Source organism: Phalacrocorax carbo, chromosome 2, assembly GCF_963921805.1.
Source record: "Phalacrocorax carbo chromosome 2, bPhaCar2.1, whole genome shotgun sequence".
Classification (NCBI taxonomy): domain Eukaryota; kingdom Metazoa; phylum Chordata; class Aves; order Suliformes; family Phalacrocoracidae; genus Phalacrocorax; species Phalacrocorax carbo.
This window is the reverse complement of record NC_087514.1, coordinates 80,362,662-80,383,853: the sequence shown is the minus strand read 5'-3', so window position 1 is coordinate 80,383,853 and position 21,192 is coordinate 80,362,662. Positions and strand designations below refer to the sequence as shown.

Below are 21,192 nucleotides of genomic sequence, written 5' to 3'. Positions count from 1 at the left end.
GCCATCTACAAAAAGGGCAGAAAGGTAGATCCAGGAACCTACAGACCAGTCAGCCTTTTGTTTCTGGGAGAAAGTATCTAACTTGAGGAAGCATTTCCAGGCAGCTGAAGGGCATGTGAAGTTAGAATCGTTTTTGCTCCATGAGGATCACCTTCTGCTTATCTACAGGGAATTTCATCTCCCACTTTGTGTCCTGTTTTTCAGGCTGTGAAAGCATCCTTCTAAAATTCTCTGTTGTCACCCTTCACCCTTACTGTCCTGCAAAATTTTGTATTGTTGCCAAACTTGGTCACCCTGTTGTTCATTCCTTGTTTACAAGTCACTTATATATGTATTGAACAGTGTGGAACACGGAACCAGAACTTCACTGGTGGACATTCTCAACTGTGGAAATTTACCACTTATTTCTAGTCTGGACCTCCTATTTAAGAAAGTACTTATGCATATAGAAACCCTCTGGATAGGTAGTTCATGTTTGTCAGTGTCCACTAATTATGTTCCATGTTATAGACTCCACTAATTTGCCTGATATGACTCTCTGGCTTACTGCTTTGTAGTCTTATAGATCTCCCCAGAAACTGGCATTGCATTCGATGTCTTTCAGTTCTCAGGTACTACATCTGTTTTAAGCTACGTATATTTTAGTTCCTTCAGAACTCTTGAGCGAATACCATCTGATCTTCCAACTTGTTACTGTTTGTTTTGTCAGTTTGTTTCATGACCTATTGTACAGTCAGTTCAATTTCAGGCAGATTCTCTGATAAGACTCCCTCAGTGAGTTCTTAGCATGGGAATTTCCCATGAAACGGCAAAAATCTTTCTGAAGCATTCATTTAGTTTCTCTTCAATGAACCCTTTTATATCCTCATCACCCAGTGGCTCTACAGACACTCCAGGCAGCTTCTTGCTCCTGATGCATTTGAAGAAAGATTTTTTTGTTTGCTTTGATGCCTTTGGCTATTTGTCCCTTAGAACCATATTGTGCTGTCTTGTGTTTTTATATTTAACCTGTCAGCATTTATGGTGCGTTTATTTTCTTCATTTGAAGATGATTTCAGCTTTCAGAAAGAGCATTTTTGTTTCTTTCTAACAACTTCCTTTGCCCTCCTGTTTAACTGTGCTAACTTTTTTGTTACGTCTTAAGCTTTTCTTGATACAATGCATTGGCTCTGAGCTTCCAATATGGGGGCATCGAATAGTTTCCATACTGCCTATGAGGACTTAACTCTTAGCTTTAAACAAAATCTTTTTTTTTTTTTTTGGTTACATATTTTATCTTTCTATGTGGCTCATAACTGGCAGATTTTCTGCCTTCTGTAAGGATGTTAGATCTCAGCTGAGACTGACCACTTAGAGTAGCTTCTCAGCTGCAAGATGTCAAACCACCTTTTGTACAATACCTGAGACCAAGTGAAGAATCGAATCTTTTCTTGTGGGTGTCCTAAGCAGCTGTCTGTGATGCTGTCTGAAATTCAGTTAATGTGCCATGTTTTTCTGCTGTGTGATTTTTTTTTTTTTTTTTTTTGTCTGTACTAACTACAGGGGTAATCAAAACCCAGTCACAGAATCACAGAATGGCAGGGGTTGGAAGGGACCTCTGGAGATCATCTTGTCCAACCCCCCTGCTTGAGCAGGGACACCCAGAGCAGGGGGCACAGGAACGCGTCCAGGCGGGGTTTAAATGTCTCCAGGGAAGGGACCCCACAGCCTCCCTGGGCAGCCTGTGCCCCTGCTCTGGCACCCTCACAGGAAAGAAGTTTTTTCTCCTATTGAGGTGGAACTTCCTGTGCTCCGGTTTGTGCCCATTGCCCCTGGTCCTGTCATTGGGCACTATTGAAAAGAGCCTAGTCCCATCCTCCTGACACCCTCCCTTTAGGTATTTGTAGGTATTGTTGAAACCCCCCCTCAGTCTTCTCTTCTCCAGGCTGAACAAACCCAAGTCTCTCAGTCTTTCCTCATAAGGGAGATGCTCCAGTCCCCTGATCATCTTGGTAGCTCTCTGCTAGACTTGCTCAAGCAGTTCCCTGTCCTTCTTAAACAAGGGATCCCAGAACTGGAGACAGTACTCCAAATGTGGTCTTACTAGGGCAGAGTAGAGGGGGAGGATAACCCCTCTTGGTCTGCTGGCCACACTCCATTTCATGCAACCCAGAATATTGTTGGTCGTCTTGGACTCCCAGGACTATCACATTTTGTACTTTTATTTTAGAATATGTCTCTATCTTGATGGGCAGCCAGCACTGCTATCTCCGTACTGTGTTAACCCATATGTCAACGTGTAAAAGGTCTTTTTATTCAGTGAGATTATTTAGTTTGATTCTAATATCTTTTCCTACCTTTGCCCATACTAAAAATGTTATCCTGAACTGCGTGTTTCTTATCTATTTGTTTTCAAACAGGTAATTTTTAGACTGTAATTTCATTATGAAAACCTTTTCACTTTGTTCAAAAGATGAGCTATTCATACCAGAAATTGGGAGAATGAGATCATAATGATACTTCTTAAAACTAACATTTTCATTACTAATTGCTTTTCTCTTTCATAAGGAACATATGAATCTGTTGGGAATTTCCTGAATCTGATGTACTTCTGCAGGGTGGCCAGAAAACAAATGAATTGCCTAATTATTTTACTAGCTCTCCTCTTCATAGTAAAAGAGGAAAGATTCAAAAGCATAATTTGGGCTATGAAAGTTAACTGCTACTGCCATAGAATCATCTGTGCGAGAAAATGTGCAAATCTCAAGGGTTTACAGTCCTTGAGTTCAACTTTTTTAGCCCATGCTGTTTGAAAGACTGCTTTTTTTTCCATAATAATAGTAGAAATGGCCTCAATCTGCATCAGGGGGTGTTTAGATCGGAGATTAGGAAGAATGTTTTTACTGGAAGAGTGGTCAGGCATTGGAACAGGCTGCCCAGAGAAGTGGTGGAGTCACCATCCCTGGAGGTGTTCAAAAACCGTGTAGACATGGCACTTTGGGACATAGTTTAGGAAGCATGGTGGTGTTGGGTTGACGGCTGGACTTGGTGATCCTAGAGATCTTTTCCAATCTTAATAATTCTATGTAATAACTGAATTATTTGACCAATCAATGTACTGTCTGCTTGAATAATAGATTTTTTTGTTTACTAACTTCCCTGTATTTGTGCTGAATGTCCTTATGGTCTCATTGTAATCCTCTCTTTCTTTGAAGGTCCATCCACACAGTGTAGCAAACTGAGTCTTAGAAGTGTACAGAATATCAAGCTTCTATGTTGTTAGTTGTAAGGCAAGAAAAAACAAAATCCTATAGGATCCTTTTGAATCCCTTACTAACATGCTAATGACTAGTCCTTTAATAGTTACTCATGGCAATATTCAGATCTAGTTTTCTAATTAATTCAGAGATTCAAGGATAATTTCCAATTATGGAGTCTTTTGTTGGATATGCTGCACTGACAGTCTATGTATGGATTGAGAAATCAGTCTTTCTTACAAGGCAAGGAAAATCAAAAGAGAAAATTGTTTACCAGGATTATTTCTCCAATGGAAGCAGGAGAAGAGGAAGGGACTAGATGTCTCTAATCTCTTAGACCATTCTGGACAAGTGTAAAGGTAATGATTTTTAAAGCTAGCTCTCCATCTGTATGCAATGCCTAGGATGACGTGTATCTTAAACTGTGGAAGGGAGAACTACTTTAGAGATGTATAAATAGGGAACTGGAGAACCACATGACTAAAATGCTGGAGGGGACCTTAGATCTGTAAACATGTAGATAGACTGCACAAAAAGTGTGGTGTGTTATTGGTATCCACATAGGTTGGTGTGAATACTGACACCTCTGTATATGTTGCTAACATCTCGGTGTAATGCCCATCAGACCATGGATCAGATCAGATGAAAAAGGGAGGCTAGAAGCTGAACATGTTGTCACAATCAAAACAGGTTTTCTCAGTGCTTCAATGTCTAGAACATTTTTAGAGGTTTCACTTTTTGAAACCACGTTGTTTCACTTCCTTAGCTTTTCACGTCTTTAAACCCTACCAATATTTTTTACATCATAATAAAGCATCTTCCAGCTGCAAGAGGAGTGTTGCTTTTTTCAGAACAAAATTATCCTACAGATATGTATTGGAAAAATCAAGGCAAAAGGCATCAGTCCACAGTTCTGTCTATTATATTAGGTTTGCTGAATATGCAAAGTCAGGCTCCAAAAACTGCTACTGTAAATGGAATTACCCTTTTCTACTTAGATGTAGTAAATCTTTGTGCCTGGACAACTGAGAAGTAAACGAGAATTACAAGCTTGGGCCAGTGTAATGCTGAAGAGTTAGGCTCTGTTACTAAAGTCCAGCTCAGTTTCTCTCACTACCCTTAGAGAAGATCCACCATCTCTGAGGTTTTGTTTTGCTCCTACATTGAGCTTTACAGTAAATAACAGCCCTAAAACAAGGCAAAACTAGTGACTTAGAAAGTCAATTTATCCTACATCCTCCTTAAATTGCTGCTGCAGAGGGTGGAGAAGCAAAAGTATGAGATAAGAAAGCTCTTAGTAGTTTTAGTCCTGTCCTAACACTCTGTATTGGGTTTATGTGGCAAAGTTTTGGTAGCAGGGGGGATACAGGGGTGGCTTCTGTAAGAAGCTGCCAGAAGCTTCCCCCATGTCTGACAGAGCCGGTGCCAGCTGGCTCCAAGATGGACCCACTGCTGGCCAAGGCTGAGCCCATCAGCGACAGTGCCTGTAGGATAACAGATTTAAGAAGGGGGGGAGCAGCCGGAGAGAGGAGTGAGAATATGTGAGAGGAACAGCCCTGCAGACACCAAGGTCAGTAAAGGAGGGGAGGTGGTGCTCAGGGTGCCAGACCAGAGATTCCCCTGCAGCCTGTGGTGATGACCATGGTGAGGGAGACTGTCCTCCGGCAGCCCATGATGGTCCATGGTGGAGCAGATACCCACCTGCAGCCCATGGAGGACCCCACACCAGAGCAGGTGGACATGCCCAAAAGAGGCTGCTGTGACAGGAGTGGCAGAGACAATGTGTGATGAACTGACCCCTACCCCCATTCCCCATCCCCCTGTGCCGCTTCCGGAGAGGAGGTAGAGAAATTGGGAGTGAGGTTGAGCCAGGGAAGAAGGAGGGGTGGAGGGAAAGTGATTTACAATTTGGTTTTTATTTTCTCATTACCTTACTCTGATTTGATTGGTAATAAATTGAACTGATTTCCCCAGGTCAAATCTGTTTTGCCTGTGATGGTAATTGCTGAGTGATCTCTCCCTGCCCTTATTTTGACCCACAAGCCTTCTGTTATATTTTTCTCTGCCCTGTCCAGTTGAGGAGGGGAGTGATAGAGCGGCTTTAGGTGGGCACCTGGCATCCAACCAGGGTCAACCCACCACACAATCCAAGCATTTACTTAGACTTTATTACTTTGGGGGCTGAAGTAGTTTGCATGTGAGGAAGTGGAGCAGCAGAGCAGTGATGGTGGATGATAAAACATTGGGAGTGTTGGCAAGGGATGCAATAACTAGTGAGAAGCAGAAGAAAGGAGTGAGCTAAAAGGCTAAAGCTGAATACAAAACAGAGAGAGAAAATGGGATAAAAAAGGATCAGGCAATTTATAACAGAAAAATTGAGATAATTTGAATAACTTTGGTGATTGTACTGGAGAAGAAATAATACAATTTCCCTTAGAACAGAAGTCCAGGCAATTGGGCAGTGTGCCTTCAAAGAGCAAGGCTTGCCTGTAACTCACAGAGGAACAGGGCAGTGTGCCTGGAGAGCTGAAATATGCAATGAATGCAGTTGTGACCTGATTTGTATCAGGGTCCTAAAAATAGAAAATAAAATAGGGTCTGATTTCTATAAAAGTTGTTAAAGGCATGAAAGGGACTTCTTTGAAGTAATCTTACATGAAAAAGAAGGAATCGTTTATTTTTAAACACCATAATCAACGAAACTATTTCTTTACCCCATTAATAATCCATATGCATAATAGCCCAGATGCTGTGCTAATCTCTCGTAAAGAAGCATGGGATTGCTATAACCCTCAGATCAGGTGAGGGAATAAGCTAGAGAAATACAGGTTCAGGCTGATAAAATACTAGCACTTACATCAAGTCAAATGTGTCTTTATGTACACGCAATGATGGTCAGAGATTTGATAGCCACTGCTCTCTAATCCACAATACAGATTGTCATAAAGGCTTGGAAAATTTTCCAGAACTCATCAGTTCTAGGATTATGGAAAAACTAGGTTAAAAGAGACCTCTGGAGGTCTACCCCAAACAGGTCTAGCTTCACTGCTAGATCAGATGTATGGCTGGATTTCAAAATCTTCAAGAATGGGATTCTACAACTTACCTGGGCAACCTGTTCCAGTGTTTAATCACTGTTGCTGTGTTGCTTGGTTTTGGGGTTTGAGGTTTTTTTGTTTGTTTGTGAGTTTTTTCCTTATATCCAGGCAGAATTTACCTCATTGCAACTTGATACAGTTGCCTTTGTCTACTTGCTGTATACCTCTGACAAGGGCCAGGTGATGTCTTCACTATACTCCCCCACTAAGAAGTACAGGTCTGCAATTAGATCCTTCCTAGACCTTCTCTCCTCTATGCTAAACAAGCCAAATTCCTTTAGCTTCTTCTTGTACAACATATGCTTCAATCCTCTAACTGTCTTTGTGGCCCTCTGGTGGACTTGCTTCAAAATCTTGTAATGTCTCTTGTCCTGGTGGCCAAAAACAGGCACTGTACTCAAAATGCAGCTTCAGGGGTACCAAATAAAAGGGAACTATTACTTCCTTCTTCTGCTAGCGGCTCTCTTGCTAGTGCAACGAAACAACTGGTTGGCCATCATCACTGCAGGACTGCTGAGTCACAACTTCTCGTCAACCAGACCCCCAGGTCCTTTCTGTGGAGATGCTGTACTGTTACATGGGATTCCATCCTCCATGCAGGACTTTTCATTTGTCTTTCTTGAACTTCATGACACTATCATTGGCCTGCACCTCCAACTTGTCGACGTTCCCCTGAATGCTAGTCCTGCCCTCCAATGTATGAATTGCCTCCTTCAGGTTGATGTTAGCTGGAAATGTACCATTGCATATAGGTGCAGTCATAGCTGTTAACAAGTGTGTTTTGTTTTGTTTTAAAAAACAAAACAAAACAAACAACAAACACTTAATTCTTTTTTAGCCTCCATTAAGATCCTGCAACAACCTATCTACCGCTGAGTTTCTGCCGCCTCTCTGCTCATCTGACTATTACCTTGTTGTGAACTTTTTCCCTCATCCCCATGTTATTCAGTGAAAGGGAAGAATGAAACAATCCAGTGAAAAAGGATAAGAACAGTACAAGTGAAAACACAGTCAAACAATGGAGAAACTAGACAAGCTGGAGGAATCAAATGGTACATTGTAAAGGCCAGTTTTGAAGTTCCTGAACAACACTGAGCGTCAGATGGATAAGGACATTGCTAGTGATGTTTTTATCCTGTTTCAAAACATCAAGACGTTCTGTTTTCCTTCTAGTTACAGGGTGGACTGTCAGGCCTGGTTTGTGTCGATGCGGTCCCTAGATTTCCGTCAAGTTAAACTTCCCTAGATTTCGCTGTTTTCTTCAGGAAGTATGAGTGTCCTCAGCTGCTCATGTATGTCTGGTATGATAGGTTAAGAATAGTTTATTACCAACACCACTCTTAAGTAATGGCATTTACTTGACGTTTATAGATGTGCATTATATACAAGTATGCATGATGCCATAGGATGTGCGTAGCAGTATACAAATATTACTTGTGACGTTAATTGAGGTGCAGTTTTACTTGTTTAATAGGTTACAACAAGAGTGTGCCAGTGTTGTACATTTCTACAGCTTATGTACTTTAGGAAGTTCTGTGGTCTCTAAGATACTCCTGTGAAAGACTTCAATCCAGGAGACGATTTATTTGTTTGTGTAGCTGTAATCAGGCTTTCTCTATTCATCTCACCAGGGATTCCCAGCCTTACCTCAGTGCTGTTATTTGTCTGTATTTGAAGATTCAAACGATCATCAGTGCACCAATTTGTTTTTATATAGCTTATTTACAGTCAAAAGCTAAACGTTTTTCCTCTTCTAATGTTATGACCTTAAGATTCTTGGGAATTCAATAAATCCACAAAGCTGTTCAGCCTAAATTTAGATATATTGGGTTTTTTGTATTAGCTGCTTTTTACTATCTCTACTGATTTTTCTGTGTCTTTTGCTCAGCATCAACACACATCTCTCTGTGAAAGGACTGAAGGATTGCTGTAAGATTGTAAAGGACAGAGTAAAGTGAGATCAAGTCTTAATATCAGCCAAATTTCTTTGGACCTGTTTTACCCCTCCCAACATCCAAATGGGTCAATACAGACCACCCAGCAGATACAAAGCATAAAATAACCAAATAACCTCTTACTTGGTGTGCTGTGAGTTCAGGAGTTCATAATCTGTAGGCTGTGAAGATTTCCATCAGGCTTATTTAGCTTCTGGACCACTGTGAAACGTATGACCTGACTCAAGTCTTATTTAATGCTTGAAGTTTTGGTGGCTGCAGAGGGCAGATAAAATATAAATCTTATACTGCAGAGGCAAATGGTCCAAATGCCATCTATGGAATAATGAATATTTTTTACAAAAACCTCGTGGTAGTGGACAAATACAATTTTTAAACATAAATTGCTTCAGGCCCTAGGAGATATAAACACCTTTTATCACTTAGAATCATAGAAGGGACCCACAAGGATCATCAAGTCCAACTCCTGTCCCTGCACAGGACAACCCCAAATTCACACCGAATCTCTGAGGGCATTGTCCAAGTGCTTCTTGAATAGCGTCAGGCTTGGTGCTGTGCCTGCCTCCCCAGGGAGCCTGTTCCAGTGCTCCAGCACCCTCTGGGTGAAGAACCTTTTCCTAATACCCAACCTAAACCTCCCCTGGCACATCTTCCTGCCATTCCCTTGGGTCCTGTCATCTGTCACCAGAGAGAAGAGATCAGCACCTGCCCCTCCTCCTCCCCTTGTGAGGAAGCTGTAGACCTTGATGAGGTCTTCCCTCAGTCTCCTCTTCTCCAGGCTGAACAAACCAATGACTTTAGCCACTCCTCATACGGTTTCCCCTCTAAATCCTTCACCAACTTCGTGGCCCTCCTCTGGACACTCTCTAGTAGCTTCATATCCTTAATGTACTGTGGTGCCCCAAACATTCAAAACATTTTCATAAAATTCTCATGAAGTTCCTCCCTTTTCAAGCTTCTCTCTAGAATGATTTCTCTGGATGACTCTCATCATGATCTCTAATCTTTCTGTTATTTTACCGCTCCCTCACCCTTTATGGTACTAAATGCTAAGGACTGCCAGACTGGTCATTTCACTTTGCAGTGCCTTTGCGTGTGCACTTGCTTTGGCATTATTGCCCTTTGTAACATGGTCCATGAAGCTGCACTTGACATGGAATTACTTAAATTAATTTTGATGTTGCAGTGTAGTTTCTGCAGTTCTTCATTCTGCAATTGTCTTGACAACAGATTTGCATAATCAGTGGGTAAGAATTTGTTTTTAATTTTGATGTTCCGATTAGCTTGATGCAGATAAATAATGGAAAGTTGTGAAAATAACACAACATAGCATGAACTGGTGAAAATGATTGTAAACAGAACAAATAAGACAAATGATGGAGTTGGGTTCAGTGGTTATTTTTATCAAATGTAAGCAAATACTATTTCTAGTTTCTGTCTTCTTGCACTGTGACAGCTGCTTGAAATCTAAACATATGGATTTATTCAAATATTAGTCACTCTCACTGGTTCCCAAACAAAGAAAAGGAAGCTTATTAATTTGTTTTCTGCCTGGGATTCTTGATATGGAGGGATAGCAGACTCTACTGACTCTTACTTGAATTCTTGTTTTCTTCTTTCGTTCCAAAGGCAACCCTGTGGACCTGCACTTTTGTCATCACATGAGGGAATATTTAACACAGTTGTTTGTTAAATTTAATGTAGAGGATAATTCTGAGGTAATAATTGTTTGGCTCTACCCCTTCACATATCCCTCCCCCCACCTCTTCCATCTCCTTCCTTCTATCCCTAACTTCTGATGGTACCTGACAGAAGAAAATTAAGGGAGAAATAGCAGCAATTAATTCAAGCTAGTAATGAAGTTACTGTTCACATATTTTAGCCATTTTCATGCATTAGAAACCCAACGTTTTTTTCTTAAGTGATCCAGCACATCTTTGCTTCCTGCTTGAGGAGGAACATACACACAACTGTCCTTTTCCAGTCATGTCTGCAGGGCAGGACTTAAATAATGTGAGCAGTGAAACCAGAAAACATTAATTTCTACACCTTAAGAAGAGCAGAGTTGCCTCGGTAAGGGACCAATTATTGAGAGACAGAAAGAGGCTGCTTAAACTGATCATTTTAGGGCATTTGCTAGAGTGCCAATTTGTGTAGTGGGACTAAAAGAGATTAGTGGAGAGTGAGTCATGAAGCATGCTAGGAAATGAAAGAAAGATGGAATGCAGAAGAGAACAGAAAGGAGTAAGTAGGTAAGAAATATGAATGAAAGTGTCTGGAAGGTAGTCAACCAGAGTCACTAACTGAAGGAATACAAAGCATAGAAAATGTATGAGAAGATATACAATGTAGATAGCAGAAAAAAAGAAAAAGGTAAAATAATATTTACTTTTAAAGTTTTTCAATAAAATAGGTTTGGGGGCATTTCTATATTTACTTGACTTGGGATAGCATGGACAAAAGGGAGCTGGAGAGAGATTGTTTGCACACCTACTAGAGTAAAAGGACTCAGTGAGCTGCAGTTGTCTGTCTGGGAGAAGACAAATGACAGTGTGGACAGTTGGAAGCATTAGCTCCCGAGTCCTTGATTCTTATGTTCTCTTAGTAATGTTATGAGGACAGCTGCGTCTCCTCACTAGGTGGGTTAAAAATGTACCCTCTGCTAGGCCATGGCAAAGAACATGTCTGACTTGCCTCACCTGGGATGGTGGGAACTGAAGCTGGCTGGATGAAAACGTATGCTAAGCATCAAAATGTGCATTGATAGCATTGTCATGATAGAATCAAGTAACTTTAAAAATGCAGTGGAACACAGTAGCTGTTAAAGCTTTTGCCTTTATTTTGAAAGTAATCTTTAATGCTCTGTTTGGTTTTGTTTGGAATTTTATACTATCAAAATTTCTCAGTCCTTACATGCTTAGTAATCTTTCTGCTACAATCCTTTCTGCATTAAGGGTATTATTCTATGCAAACAAGGCCAGGATTTGAATAATAACTCTTGGAAAGTTGATGAACGGTCTCTTCAGCTTTTCAGACAATTGGTTCTACTAGGTGAGAGGCAAATGCTCTCTGTGAAGGAGGTATATATGAAATAGGTGATTATTATTAGGTGATTTTTAATAGTCCTATTTACAAACACTGATGAAAAAGACATTTCTGAGTACTACAAAAAAGTTCAGAAAATATTATTAACTGTGATTACTAACTCACTATTAACATTCAGTGAACAGTGATGTTTAGCTCTTTACATCAGTCTGACTCTTGATGGTATTCTTGTACTTCATATAGTTTTGGTTGTAATAATGAATAAGGAGTTAAGTAGGCTTTGTCAAATAGTCAGTGGCCATTTAAGTATACAGCGGCTATTTCATGCTGTACACAACCTGCATGGACTTACCCCCTTACTCATAGTGCAGGACAGAAGTTATTCCATGCCAATAACAAGTGAAACAAAGAGGACTGTTCCATCTGAATTAGGTAAAACAACCACCAGCCATTTCTGTCTTCCATTTCAGTTATCATTTGTTTTGTTTCAGAGATTTGAAAATTTTAATGCCTCCATTTACCCTTGGCTTCTTGGTCAGAAGTTTTAGGTAGCAGATAGGATGAAGACTTTTGAACCCTTCTCTCTACTTATACCACTTCGTCCTTTCTCTCAAATACAGAGTTCTTCCGTGGCCCTTGCTGGTCCATAAGTCGTGACACAAGTAATTTCCAGCGCTGTTTTTCTGCTAGGCAAGACATTGTTGGGGAGTTACTTAACGGACTCTCTCCCACGCCTCTGCATTACATGGAGGTCTTTTTTGAAAAAGGAGAGGGAGAAAGAGATAACGGGTGCATTTGTGAGGACACAGGAATAGTTTAACAAGTGGATTCTCAAAATTTTTCTCCTTCAACAAAGCAAAAAAAACCCAGAGGCATGCAGCTGTTTCTGTTTACCTGTGAAAAAGACTTAATGTAACTATGACCAAAACGAAGGGGCAGCAACATTTGGCAAATTCACAACAAACATAATTCCCTAAAAGTGTTTCAATTTGATAAAACTACTGCTACGATATGTGGGAAATATAGCTCTTTAGGGAATAGAGGGATTTACTTGTATTGGTTTTGCTTCTTTTTTTTTTTTAAATTAAAAAAAATAATCTCTTGTGTATAAAACCAAAAACTCTTTAGAAGTGCATTTGTAAGCTTTGTGGATAAATCTTATCTGGTGGGACTGGATTGGCTTCCTTGACAGAATAAAAAGAAATACATTAAATTAGCGGTAGGCTTTTTAACAAGGCTTTTGTCCATAACTACTTGAGTTTCTCTTCTGCGCATCATTAAATGTGGAAATTAAACTGTATTTAATCCATAAAAACACACCTTCAATTTAGTTTATTTCATAGGTGTGTACTGTGATGATTGTCTCTTTGAGTACAAAAGCTTTTGTCACCACATGATCATCGGCAGAACTTTGCATCTTTTTTTAAGTAACACAAATTATTTTCATTTGTGATCACACTTAGATCAGCTTGTTAGGAACACTTTTGTATACTACTAAGACATGTATATGAACTATGAATGATTTTTATGTAGGCCTAAACTGTTTAATGTATTTGGAAATTCCACTCCTGATAAACTGGCTCATTCCATGACATATATCATTAGAGTGAATGAAGGAACGAGTAGGTGTTACCACAAAAATGTGAACTGCAGATGTGTTTAAAAAGACAAACACCCCCCCCCCCCCCTTCTATAAGATATTATACTAATAGTTGTTTCACAAATTATAATTTTATGTACTGAAGTTCCTTCTTAATCACAAGAGAAGTCAAAACAAATGGTTTATTTTTTCAGGAACTGCAGTTTGAGAGACTGACTCGAGAACTTGAGGCAGAACGTCAGATTGTAGCTAGCCAGCTGGAGAGATGTAAGCTTGGATCAGAAACTGGAAGCATGAGCAGCATTAGGTAATGTACAAATTGTTTATTTCTTTGTAATGTAATGAGTTTTGTCACTGTTATGAATTACCACTGAGAACAAGAATGATCATCATCTTGTAAAAAAATTATACACCAGAGAGCATACGATTTCGGTACAGTTTGAAAATTTGCATTTTGATCTGCTTTTTAAAAAGAAAATTTCAAGAAGAGGCTTAATTCCATGCATTTGGTATCTGCTTTGTCCAGAAACAAAATAGTAGTCATATTTGGAATTCATTGATTTGCTGTAGACTAAATGGATTAAAAGCAAAACTCCTGTTTCCACTATCAATACAGCTGTAATTTTCAGCGAGAGCTTTTTACCATCATATTTGCAGCGATATATTGGTAAGTTGTGTGAACCTGTTTTATCATGATTTCATCATTCAAGGTATTAAAAGCTTTAGAGAGAATTACTTAAAGCTGCTGACCTGACATCAAAACATAATGATAAGATATGAGTAGCTGTCTTTTTTTAAACATTGGCTTTCTTTAATTTAAGAAATTGTTCTGGTACGTTATTTGGATGGTGGTGAGAGTATTTAAGAATTTGTATCAAAAACAAGCTGATCTCTTGGTCAGTTTGGTGCGAGTAAAGATTTTGTAGTTTTGAGCTTCTTGATACTAGTTTCTTTGTTTTCTCAGGTGAACCTGATAAACAAAAGGTGATGGTATTTTTGAGTTTCAAGGATCAAGGAGAAAATATATGTCGCATAGACATATCTTCTGTTTTTATCGTTGGAAATATTAAGTGTAATACCTTTTGAATACATCAGATTAATGCCAAGCTTAGTGCCAAGTTTTGTGTGATACTTGGAGAAAAACTGCAAAAAATATCTGTCAGTACTGCAAGCAACTCTTCTTCAGTTTAAGCATTTCAGACTACACTTCAATCAAATAAATGATTGTTTTCCATGATAAGTAGGAAGTAATTATTCAGTAGAATGCCAAAGATGCAACAAAAATACTGAATGTAACAGTTCAATGTAAATGGCAGAAGTCAGAAGAATCTTCCACTAATTCAGCAGAAGCTGTACATGAAATTGACTTAAACGTAAACATTCTTAATAAATCAAGTGAGTAATAACTCCCTAAGATAAAATCTTAATTTATTCTATATAATCTTCCCCAGCAACTAGACTTATGTTAACATTAGAGAAACTATTTTACTTAGAATTATTTAAGCACGGAGTAAGTAATATTTGGCAATGCAGTACAGTACTATATTTGTACCTTTAGTGCACTCCCCCAGCACTTTAAATAAGTATGGTATGACTGCATTTCAGAAAAGCTTTCTGAACTATGTTTGAATAATACTATTATTTTAGGATTATTCCAGCCAGTGATATGGAGGTTGGGAAATTTCTTGTTTGGAAGGAAACGTTTTCTTGGTGAACTTCTTTCCTATTGGTAAAGTTATATTTTTGAGTCATCAGTGGTTTGAAGGTCACTCAGCTCTTTCTCAAGAGAATCCAGTTATTTGAGAATTTTAATATTTTGACTGCTAATCTGTGTGGGGAATAAACTAGTACCTAGAATAACTGAGGAGATTTTGTGCAAATTTTTGACGTCTGTAATTTGCCCCAGAAATGTTTTACATATGAGAGGTTAAAATTTCTAGTGTTTCAACTAAAAAGATATTAAAAAAATACTTGAAATACTGTTGTCCAGAAGATAACATTGAAAGCTTACAATTAGATAGCTGTTCTTAGACTTAGCAAGTGATTTAAAAAGCAAATAAATAATAATCCTATATTAGTTTGTGTTGGGTCATTTTTTCTCCCATACGTATTAAATGAGCTTTGATTTTCTGTTAGTCTTAAAAATACTAAATCGTTACGTGAGGGGTTAGAATTAACATGAATATTAAGTGAAGTTAAATATCAGACTGACTGCTGTGCTGGGTCATCTAGATTTGAGACTATTCCTTTGACATAGTATAGTGAGACAAAGGCTTGGAAGATAAAGAATTATGTAGTGAAATAGTATGTGTTAAGAAAAAAAGTATCTGATTTCTGAAAGTCTTTTGGAGTCTGGAGGAGCAGAAAAGGCTTGCTTAAACGTACTTTTTGTCATAGATATGACCCCCTGTGAAGCTAAGCTTTTTAGACATACCTGCTTTAAAACAAGGTAATTAATTTTGTGGCAAATAAGTTTCTTACCAATACAGAGTAATTTGAAGACCTTGCTATGTTAATTTTATTCAACTACTGAATAATTAAGTAATTGTTTTAAGCATGCTTTTCTGGCACAACACAAACTAAAATCAGAACTTAGAGCTGTTATTACTAAGCTTTTGTAGGTAAAGAGCTTTTTAAAACAATCTTTAAATCAATTACATTTATTTTAAACACTGTCATTATTCAAAGTGAAATCCTACCTATAAGTCTGCAGTAGAAGTGAATATACATTCTTCAGTGATGTCACTGTTTTCTGATGACACCTAGGTTTATTATTCGGTTGTGTTTCCTTATCAAGGAATAATCAGACTGGACTGATTGTAATCAGCATATTTTAATATTGGGAAGTTTGATCCTCCCCCCCCCTTTAAAGTAATTCACTCAAAATATCTAAAAGGAATTTTCGTTATTAATGTTTTTTACCTATATCTGTTAGTACTCAAGTATCTAAAACTAGTACATGGAAACTATCCCTATTTGCAATTTTAGTCAGGCTAAAACAGCTTACAGTGGTGTTTTCTGCCGTATCTGGGTCTAATATCTTAAAACAACTGCAGATATGCACAACAAGTACTTACAGTGTCCTTCATCGTGGAGATACCAGGCAAATCGATCTCAGCTCTACCTCCTTGGGATAGTAGTTTCACAGAGTCTTCCTAAATGTCTTAAGGTTGTGCCCTTGCAACCAGGTTTTTAGGAACATGCTAAAGGGCTCTTATGTCTAGCTTCAGTTTTGCTTTCTGTACTCATCTTGCACATTTGATGCTTGGCTGTAGGAGCTGTGTATCCAGCTGTACTGTGAAGCTCCATGTGGTAAAATTTTCAGTCCTTAAGGACTTTCTATATAACCTTTCCTTGTCATGGAAATCAGGATCTAGAAAGTAGTGTGAGGTGAATTTGCACAACGCAACTCTGCACAAAATTATGCAGCCTAGATCCCTAACAGGAATTGCTGGTATAGCTTGATAGCTCAGATTGATCAAGCCTGGTGAGAGGCAGGTCTAAGTAGGCAGGAAGAATGGCGTCTGTAGTTTCTGTGATACAAAGTGATATCTCTGTAGTGTAGTTTGCCTGTAGATGTTCCAGGTTGTTCAGAAGAGATTGGATTAGCTGGAACTGACGGCCCTATCCAAAGCTCTGATTGTGACAAGTCTTGCTTAACTGAAGGGACACACTCATTCTTGCACAGCACCATTTGCTGACCTTGAAGAATCGATTTTGGGCATGTGAGGAAACACCATAGCTTTAATAGTGTTCATAATTTTTGTGCCTACCTATCTCACAGCTGGGCCCCATCAAAATACCCTAAATAAATTTTCTTTGTCATCTCCTTGATCAGTAGTCATTTTTTGAGAGGGTTAGCGGACCATATTCACTAGGAATTGTACCAAAAGGACACGAGTGCCTTCTCTTCAGGAACAGGTTCTTGGCTGTGAATCAAAGAGGGAATCAATGGCTTCTGATAAAGCCAGGTAAAATGTGTAGACCATGAAGTAGGACAAAACTTAGGGAACTCTTCCATGCCACAGTGTTCCCCTGTTGGCAAACTCTGAGCTGTTCAATACTCAGCCTGCTGAGTATTAAAATTTCATCATGCATTACATAAGGAGCCAAGTGATGTTCTATACTGCTCCATCCCTTTGGCTAGGTGCTTATTCCTCCTGGGCCAGATCCATCAGTCTGTCACTCCCTTTTGTACAGAGGGCAATTAGATGCCTGCATATCTTTGAGGTCTTCGGTCTCTGATAATTTTAAGCACATATTCATGTATTTCAAACTCCTGAATTTCCCATGACCATATCATGTAGTTCCTCAAAACAAAAGCTGATTAAAATGAGAGTGTTTTTTATTTTCCTTGCAGAGATTAAAACAAAATCTCTGAGGCACTTTGAAGACTCAGACACATTTTTTTCATGTTTTCTTTTGAAAGAATTCAGACAAAATAGTGCCACAGAATGGAAAGACTGAACAAGCAAGAAAATAGATTGCATGCATATACCCGTAACATACATGGAAGCTGTGTCTTTATACAAACAAATATGCTTTGGACTTCATTGAAGAACTATACTTACTTATTAGTAAATCCTTAAAGCTTTAAAATCAGTTTCTGTTTCACATTCTTTATCCCAGTTTTGCATGAGCGACTTATGTTTCTTTACTTATTTTTTGATTAAGCCTTACTGTTTGAACTCAGAAATGTAGCTCAAGCATAGCCTACTCTTTCTCTTTGAACACATAGTTTGCAAATAGGTTAGGCAATAGAATTTTTCTCAACCAAATTTCAACCCCCCACTGAAATTAGTAGAAGTTATTTGCCATTTGCTATTGAGGGTCTTCTGAAAAGAATGGTATTTGTGCATGAGTGTCCTAAGAACATGCTAAAGTTTCTGTATTTTACAGTTAGCAAAATTGTAATCTAATTTACTGAATTGCTTTGCAAGTTTACCTGCTTTGTATATGTTTTCTTCAATGTAGTTCTCTCTCAGAGATGCATATGTTATTCACAGTTTATTACTGGGGAAGAAGATGTTTTACTTAGGAGGATACAATTTTTGCAAATTCCCTGAAAAAATGTCTAGCAAGTCTAACTGATAAACCCATAAGATCCTTCATTTCAAGGACACTGAAGAGGTAGGTGAAATGGACTGTGACATAGGTAGACAAGTTCCACCATGTTGGTCAAGTAAATAAAATTGCAGTTTAAAAGTTTTCCTGTACAGCTGTGGGTGTTAGATCTAATGTAGGCTACTTATTGTAGAAATATATATAAAGCCTTTGTAGATATTTAATATTAGGAGCTGACAAATCCAGTAGCCCAGCAGAGGTGAGGCTGCTACAGCCTAGTTCCGGCACAGGCTGGAGAAATGGGCTGAGTGGAATGTTATGAAATTGAAATTTATAAACAAAAGCAAATGCAAATTCCTGCATCTAGGATGGATAACCCTATGTGACAACACAGCCAGGGGCTGTCTAGATAGAGTACAACTTTACAAAAAAAACAAACCTGCAGGATCTCTTCAACAACAAACTGAACATGAGTCAGCAGCGTGTCCTTGCAGCAAAGGTGGCCAGCTGCGTCCTGGGCGGCGGTAGCACAAGTGTAGCCAGCAGATCAAGGCAAGTGATTCCTCCCTTCTATTTGAAACTCATGAGGCTACATCATAAGTACCAGTTTTGGGCTCCCCAGTGTGAGAAAGGCATGAGCATAATGGAGCAAGTTCAGTGCAGGGCTGCCAAGAACGTTGCACACTAGAGACCACACCATGTGTGGGAAGAGGCTGTGGGAACAAGGGGTTTTAGCTGTAAGAAGAGAAGGGTCAGGAGGGGTCTTTCTTCTGTCTATAACCAGGTAACGGGAGGATGTAGAGAAGACGGGGTGAGACTGTTCTCAGAGATGCATCGTGGTAGAAGGAGGGGTGACAGACACAAGTTGGAACATGGAAAATTCTGACCAGATGTAAGGAAAACACTTCTTAACATGAGTTTGGTTAAACACTGGAGCTGGGTGCACTGAGAGGTTGTAGAGTTTCCATTCTTGGAGATACTAAACACATGACTTCCCCTTCCTATCTAAGTTTTCCTGTGCTTTTTATGATTATTTCTACATAAATACTAGGAAAATAGTTGTATTAAAATTCTACATTTTTTCCTACATGAAATTCTTCAAGTATTTAAGAAAAAACTCTAAACCAATGAATGTCTAGTTTGCATTTCCCTGTGAACGTAGGTATTAAAAAAACAAAGTTGAAAAATATATGGTGTGGACTCTAGAGCAAAAATATGAGCCAAAAGAAAAATATATGTTTCTAGTATATTATGAGAGCAGAACAGTTGTTTGTATGCAAAGAGTTTGGTCAACAGTCATATTTAGAAAATAATGCAACTTTCAAGTAAACTTTGTATACCAACATTACTGGAAAACTGTTTTGCCTGCATTATGGTTCCTCATCAACTCAGCAAGTTATCAGTTAAATATCTTAAACTTCCCCACATTGCTTTGGTTACAGTGATGTCTCCAAGGGTTACTGGGAAGCTTATAAATTTAAAACAAAAATAAAAAAACCCTTTTGATTAAATGTAAATTAGAAGCGTAACTTTTAAAAAGAAAAAAATGCAAAAGAATTATTTCAGAGCAGAGGTAAAAAGAATCAATATTTTATCATTACTTATGAAAATGCCAGGTGTAATTTTTGTACTTGCTTTTTTTAAACATAAACCATGAGCATGATATTAATAGTCACTACACTCAAGAAATGCATTCAGATTTTTAAAAGTGATGTTCTTTAAGAAGATTGGCATTTCAGCGGTGAACAGAGAAGATTTCGACTGAACTTTTGACAGCAAATGCTGTAGCTAAAAAATTCATCTCATTCTGCAATGTGTGTTTGCTCAGTATTTCGGAAGCTGAATAAGCTCAAAGTTTTGTCACACACTGTTGCTCATCTTCATTGTGGATTGTGTAAAGCTTAACAAGTCACGCTTGGATAAACTTTTGTCAACTGAATTAATAAGTTTATTTGAAATAAAAAATGGCAATAAAAGCAGGCAGGTTTTTGAAAATGTGAGTTTCTGAAAATGCTCCTCACAAGCTCTACAAGTCTGAATATGTATCATTTTATGAGGTTTTGTTGGTTCCCCCCCCCCCCCCCCCCCCCCCCATTATCTGATGATGTCTTTATGTTGCTATAAATGACCAGGTCAGGTGGAACCCATTAGAAAGATGCAGAGATTGCTCCACTCATTAAGAGCAACTAAATTTAGTATCGTGTTTTTAGCTTCAATAATTTTCTTCCTAGTAGCTGGTATAGTGCTGTGTTTTGGATTTAGCATGAAAGTAATGTTGATAACACACAGATGTTTTGGTTCTTGCTAAGCGGTGCTTACACTAGTCAAGGACTTTTCAGCTTCCCATGCCCTGCCAGCAAGGAGATGTGCAAGAAGCTGGCAGGGGGCACAGCCAGGACAGCTGACCCCAACTGGCCAAAGGGATATTCCATACCATATGACATCATGCTCAGTATATAAACTGGGGGGAGTTGGCTGGTGGGCAGCAATCGCTGCTCGGGGGTGGGCTGGGCATTGGTCAGTAGGTGGTGAGCGGTTGCATCACTTGTTTTTCCCAGGTTTTGTTTCTCTATCTCTTGTTTTGTTGTTTTCCTTTTCACTACAGGTTGTTGTTATTGTTGTTATTATTTTATTCAATTACTAAGCTGTTCTTATCTCAACCCATGAGTTTTCTTACTTTGGCTCTTCTGATTCTCTCCCTCATCCCGCAGGGGTGGGGGGAGTGAGCGAGCGGCTGCGTGGTGTTTAGTTGCTGACTGGGGCTAAACCACAACATCCTGGTATCAATACAGGCTGGGGGATGAAGGGATTGAGAGCAGCTCTGTGGAAGAGGACTTGGGGGTACTGGGGACGAAAAACTGGACATGAGCCAACAATGTGCGCTCCCAGCCCAGAAGGCCAACCATATCCTGGGCTGTATCAAAAGCAGGATGGCCAGCAGGTTGAGGGAGGTGATTCTGCCTCTCTATTCCGCTCTGGTGAGACCCCACCTGCAGTGCTGCGTCCAGCTCTGGAGCCCTCAGCACAGGAGGGACATGGACCTGATGGAGCGGGTCCAGAGGAGAGCCGCAAAAATGATCTGAGGGCCGGAGCACCTCTCCTGTGAAGACAGGCTGAAAGAGCTGGGGTTGTTCAGCCTGGAGAAGAGAAGGCTGCGGGGAGACCTTATTGTAACCTTTCAGTACTTGAAGGGG

The 21,192-nt window shown here is 39.2% G+C and overlaps 1 protein-coding gene across 9 annotated transcripts in view; it reads left to right on the top strand.

Moving 5' to 3' along the window:
- Nucleotides 1–21,192, top strand: part of CTNND2 (catenin delta 2) — a 687,140-nt gene that overhangs the window by 249,945 nt on the left and 416,003 nt on the right. For 8 of the 9 annotated variants that reach the window (XR_010371561.1, XM_064443391.1, XM_064443387.1 and 5 more), the window contains one exon: nt 13,129–13,241. Coding sequence is in view for 8 of the 9 variants with exons in the window: in XM_064443391.1 (XP_064299461.1) it covers nt 13,129–13,241 (113 nt within the window). In the remaining variant the exon portion in view is untranslated. Of the gene's footprint in view, nt 1–9,921; nt 10,008–13,128; nt 13,242–21,192 lie in introns of those variants that run through there. The other variant, XM_064443389.1, reaches the window with a different exon arrangement.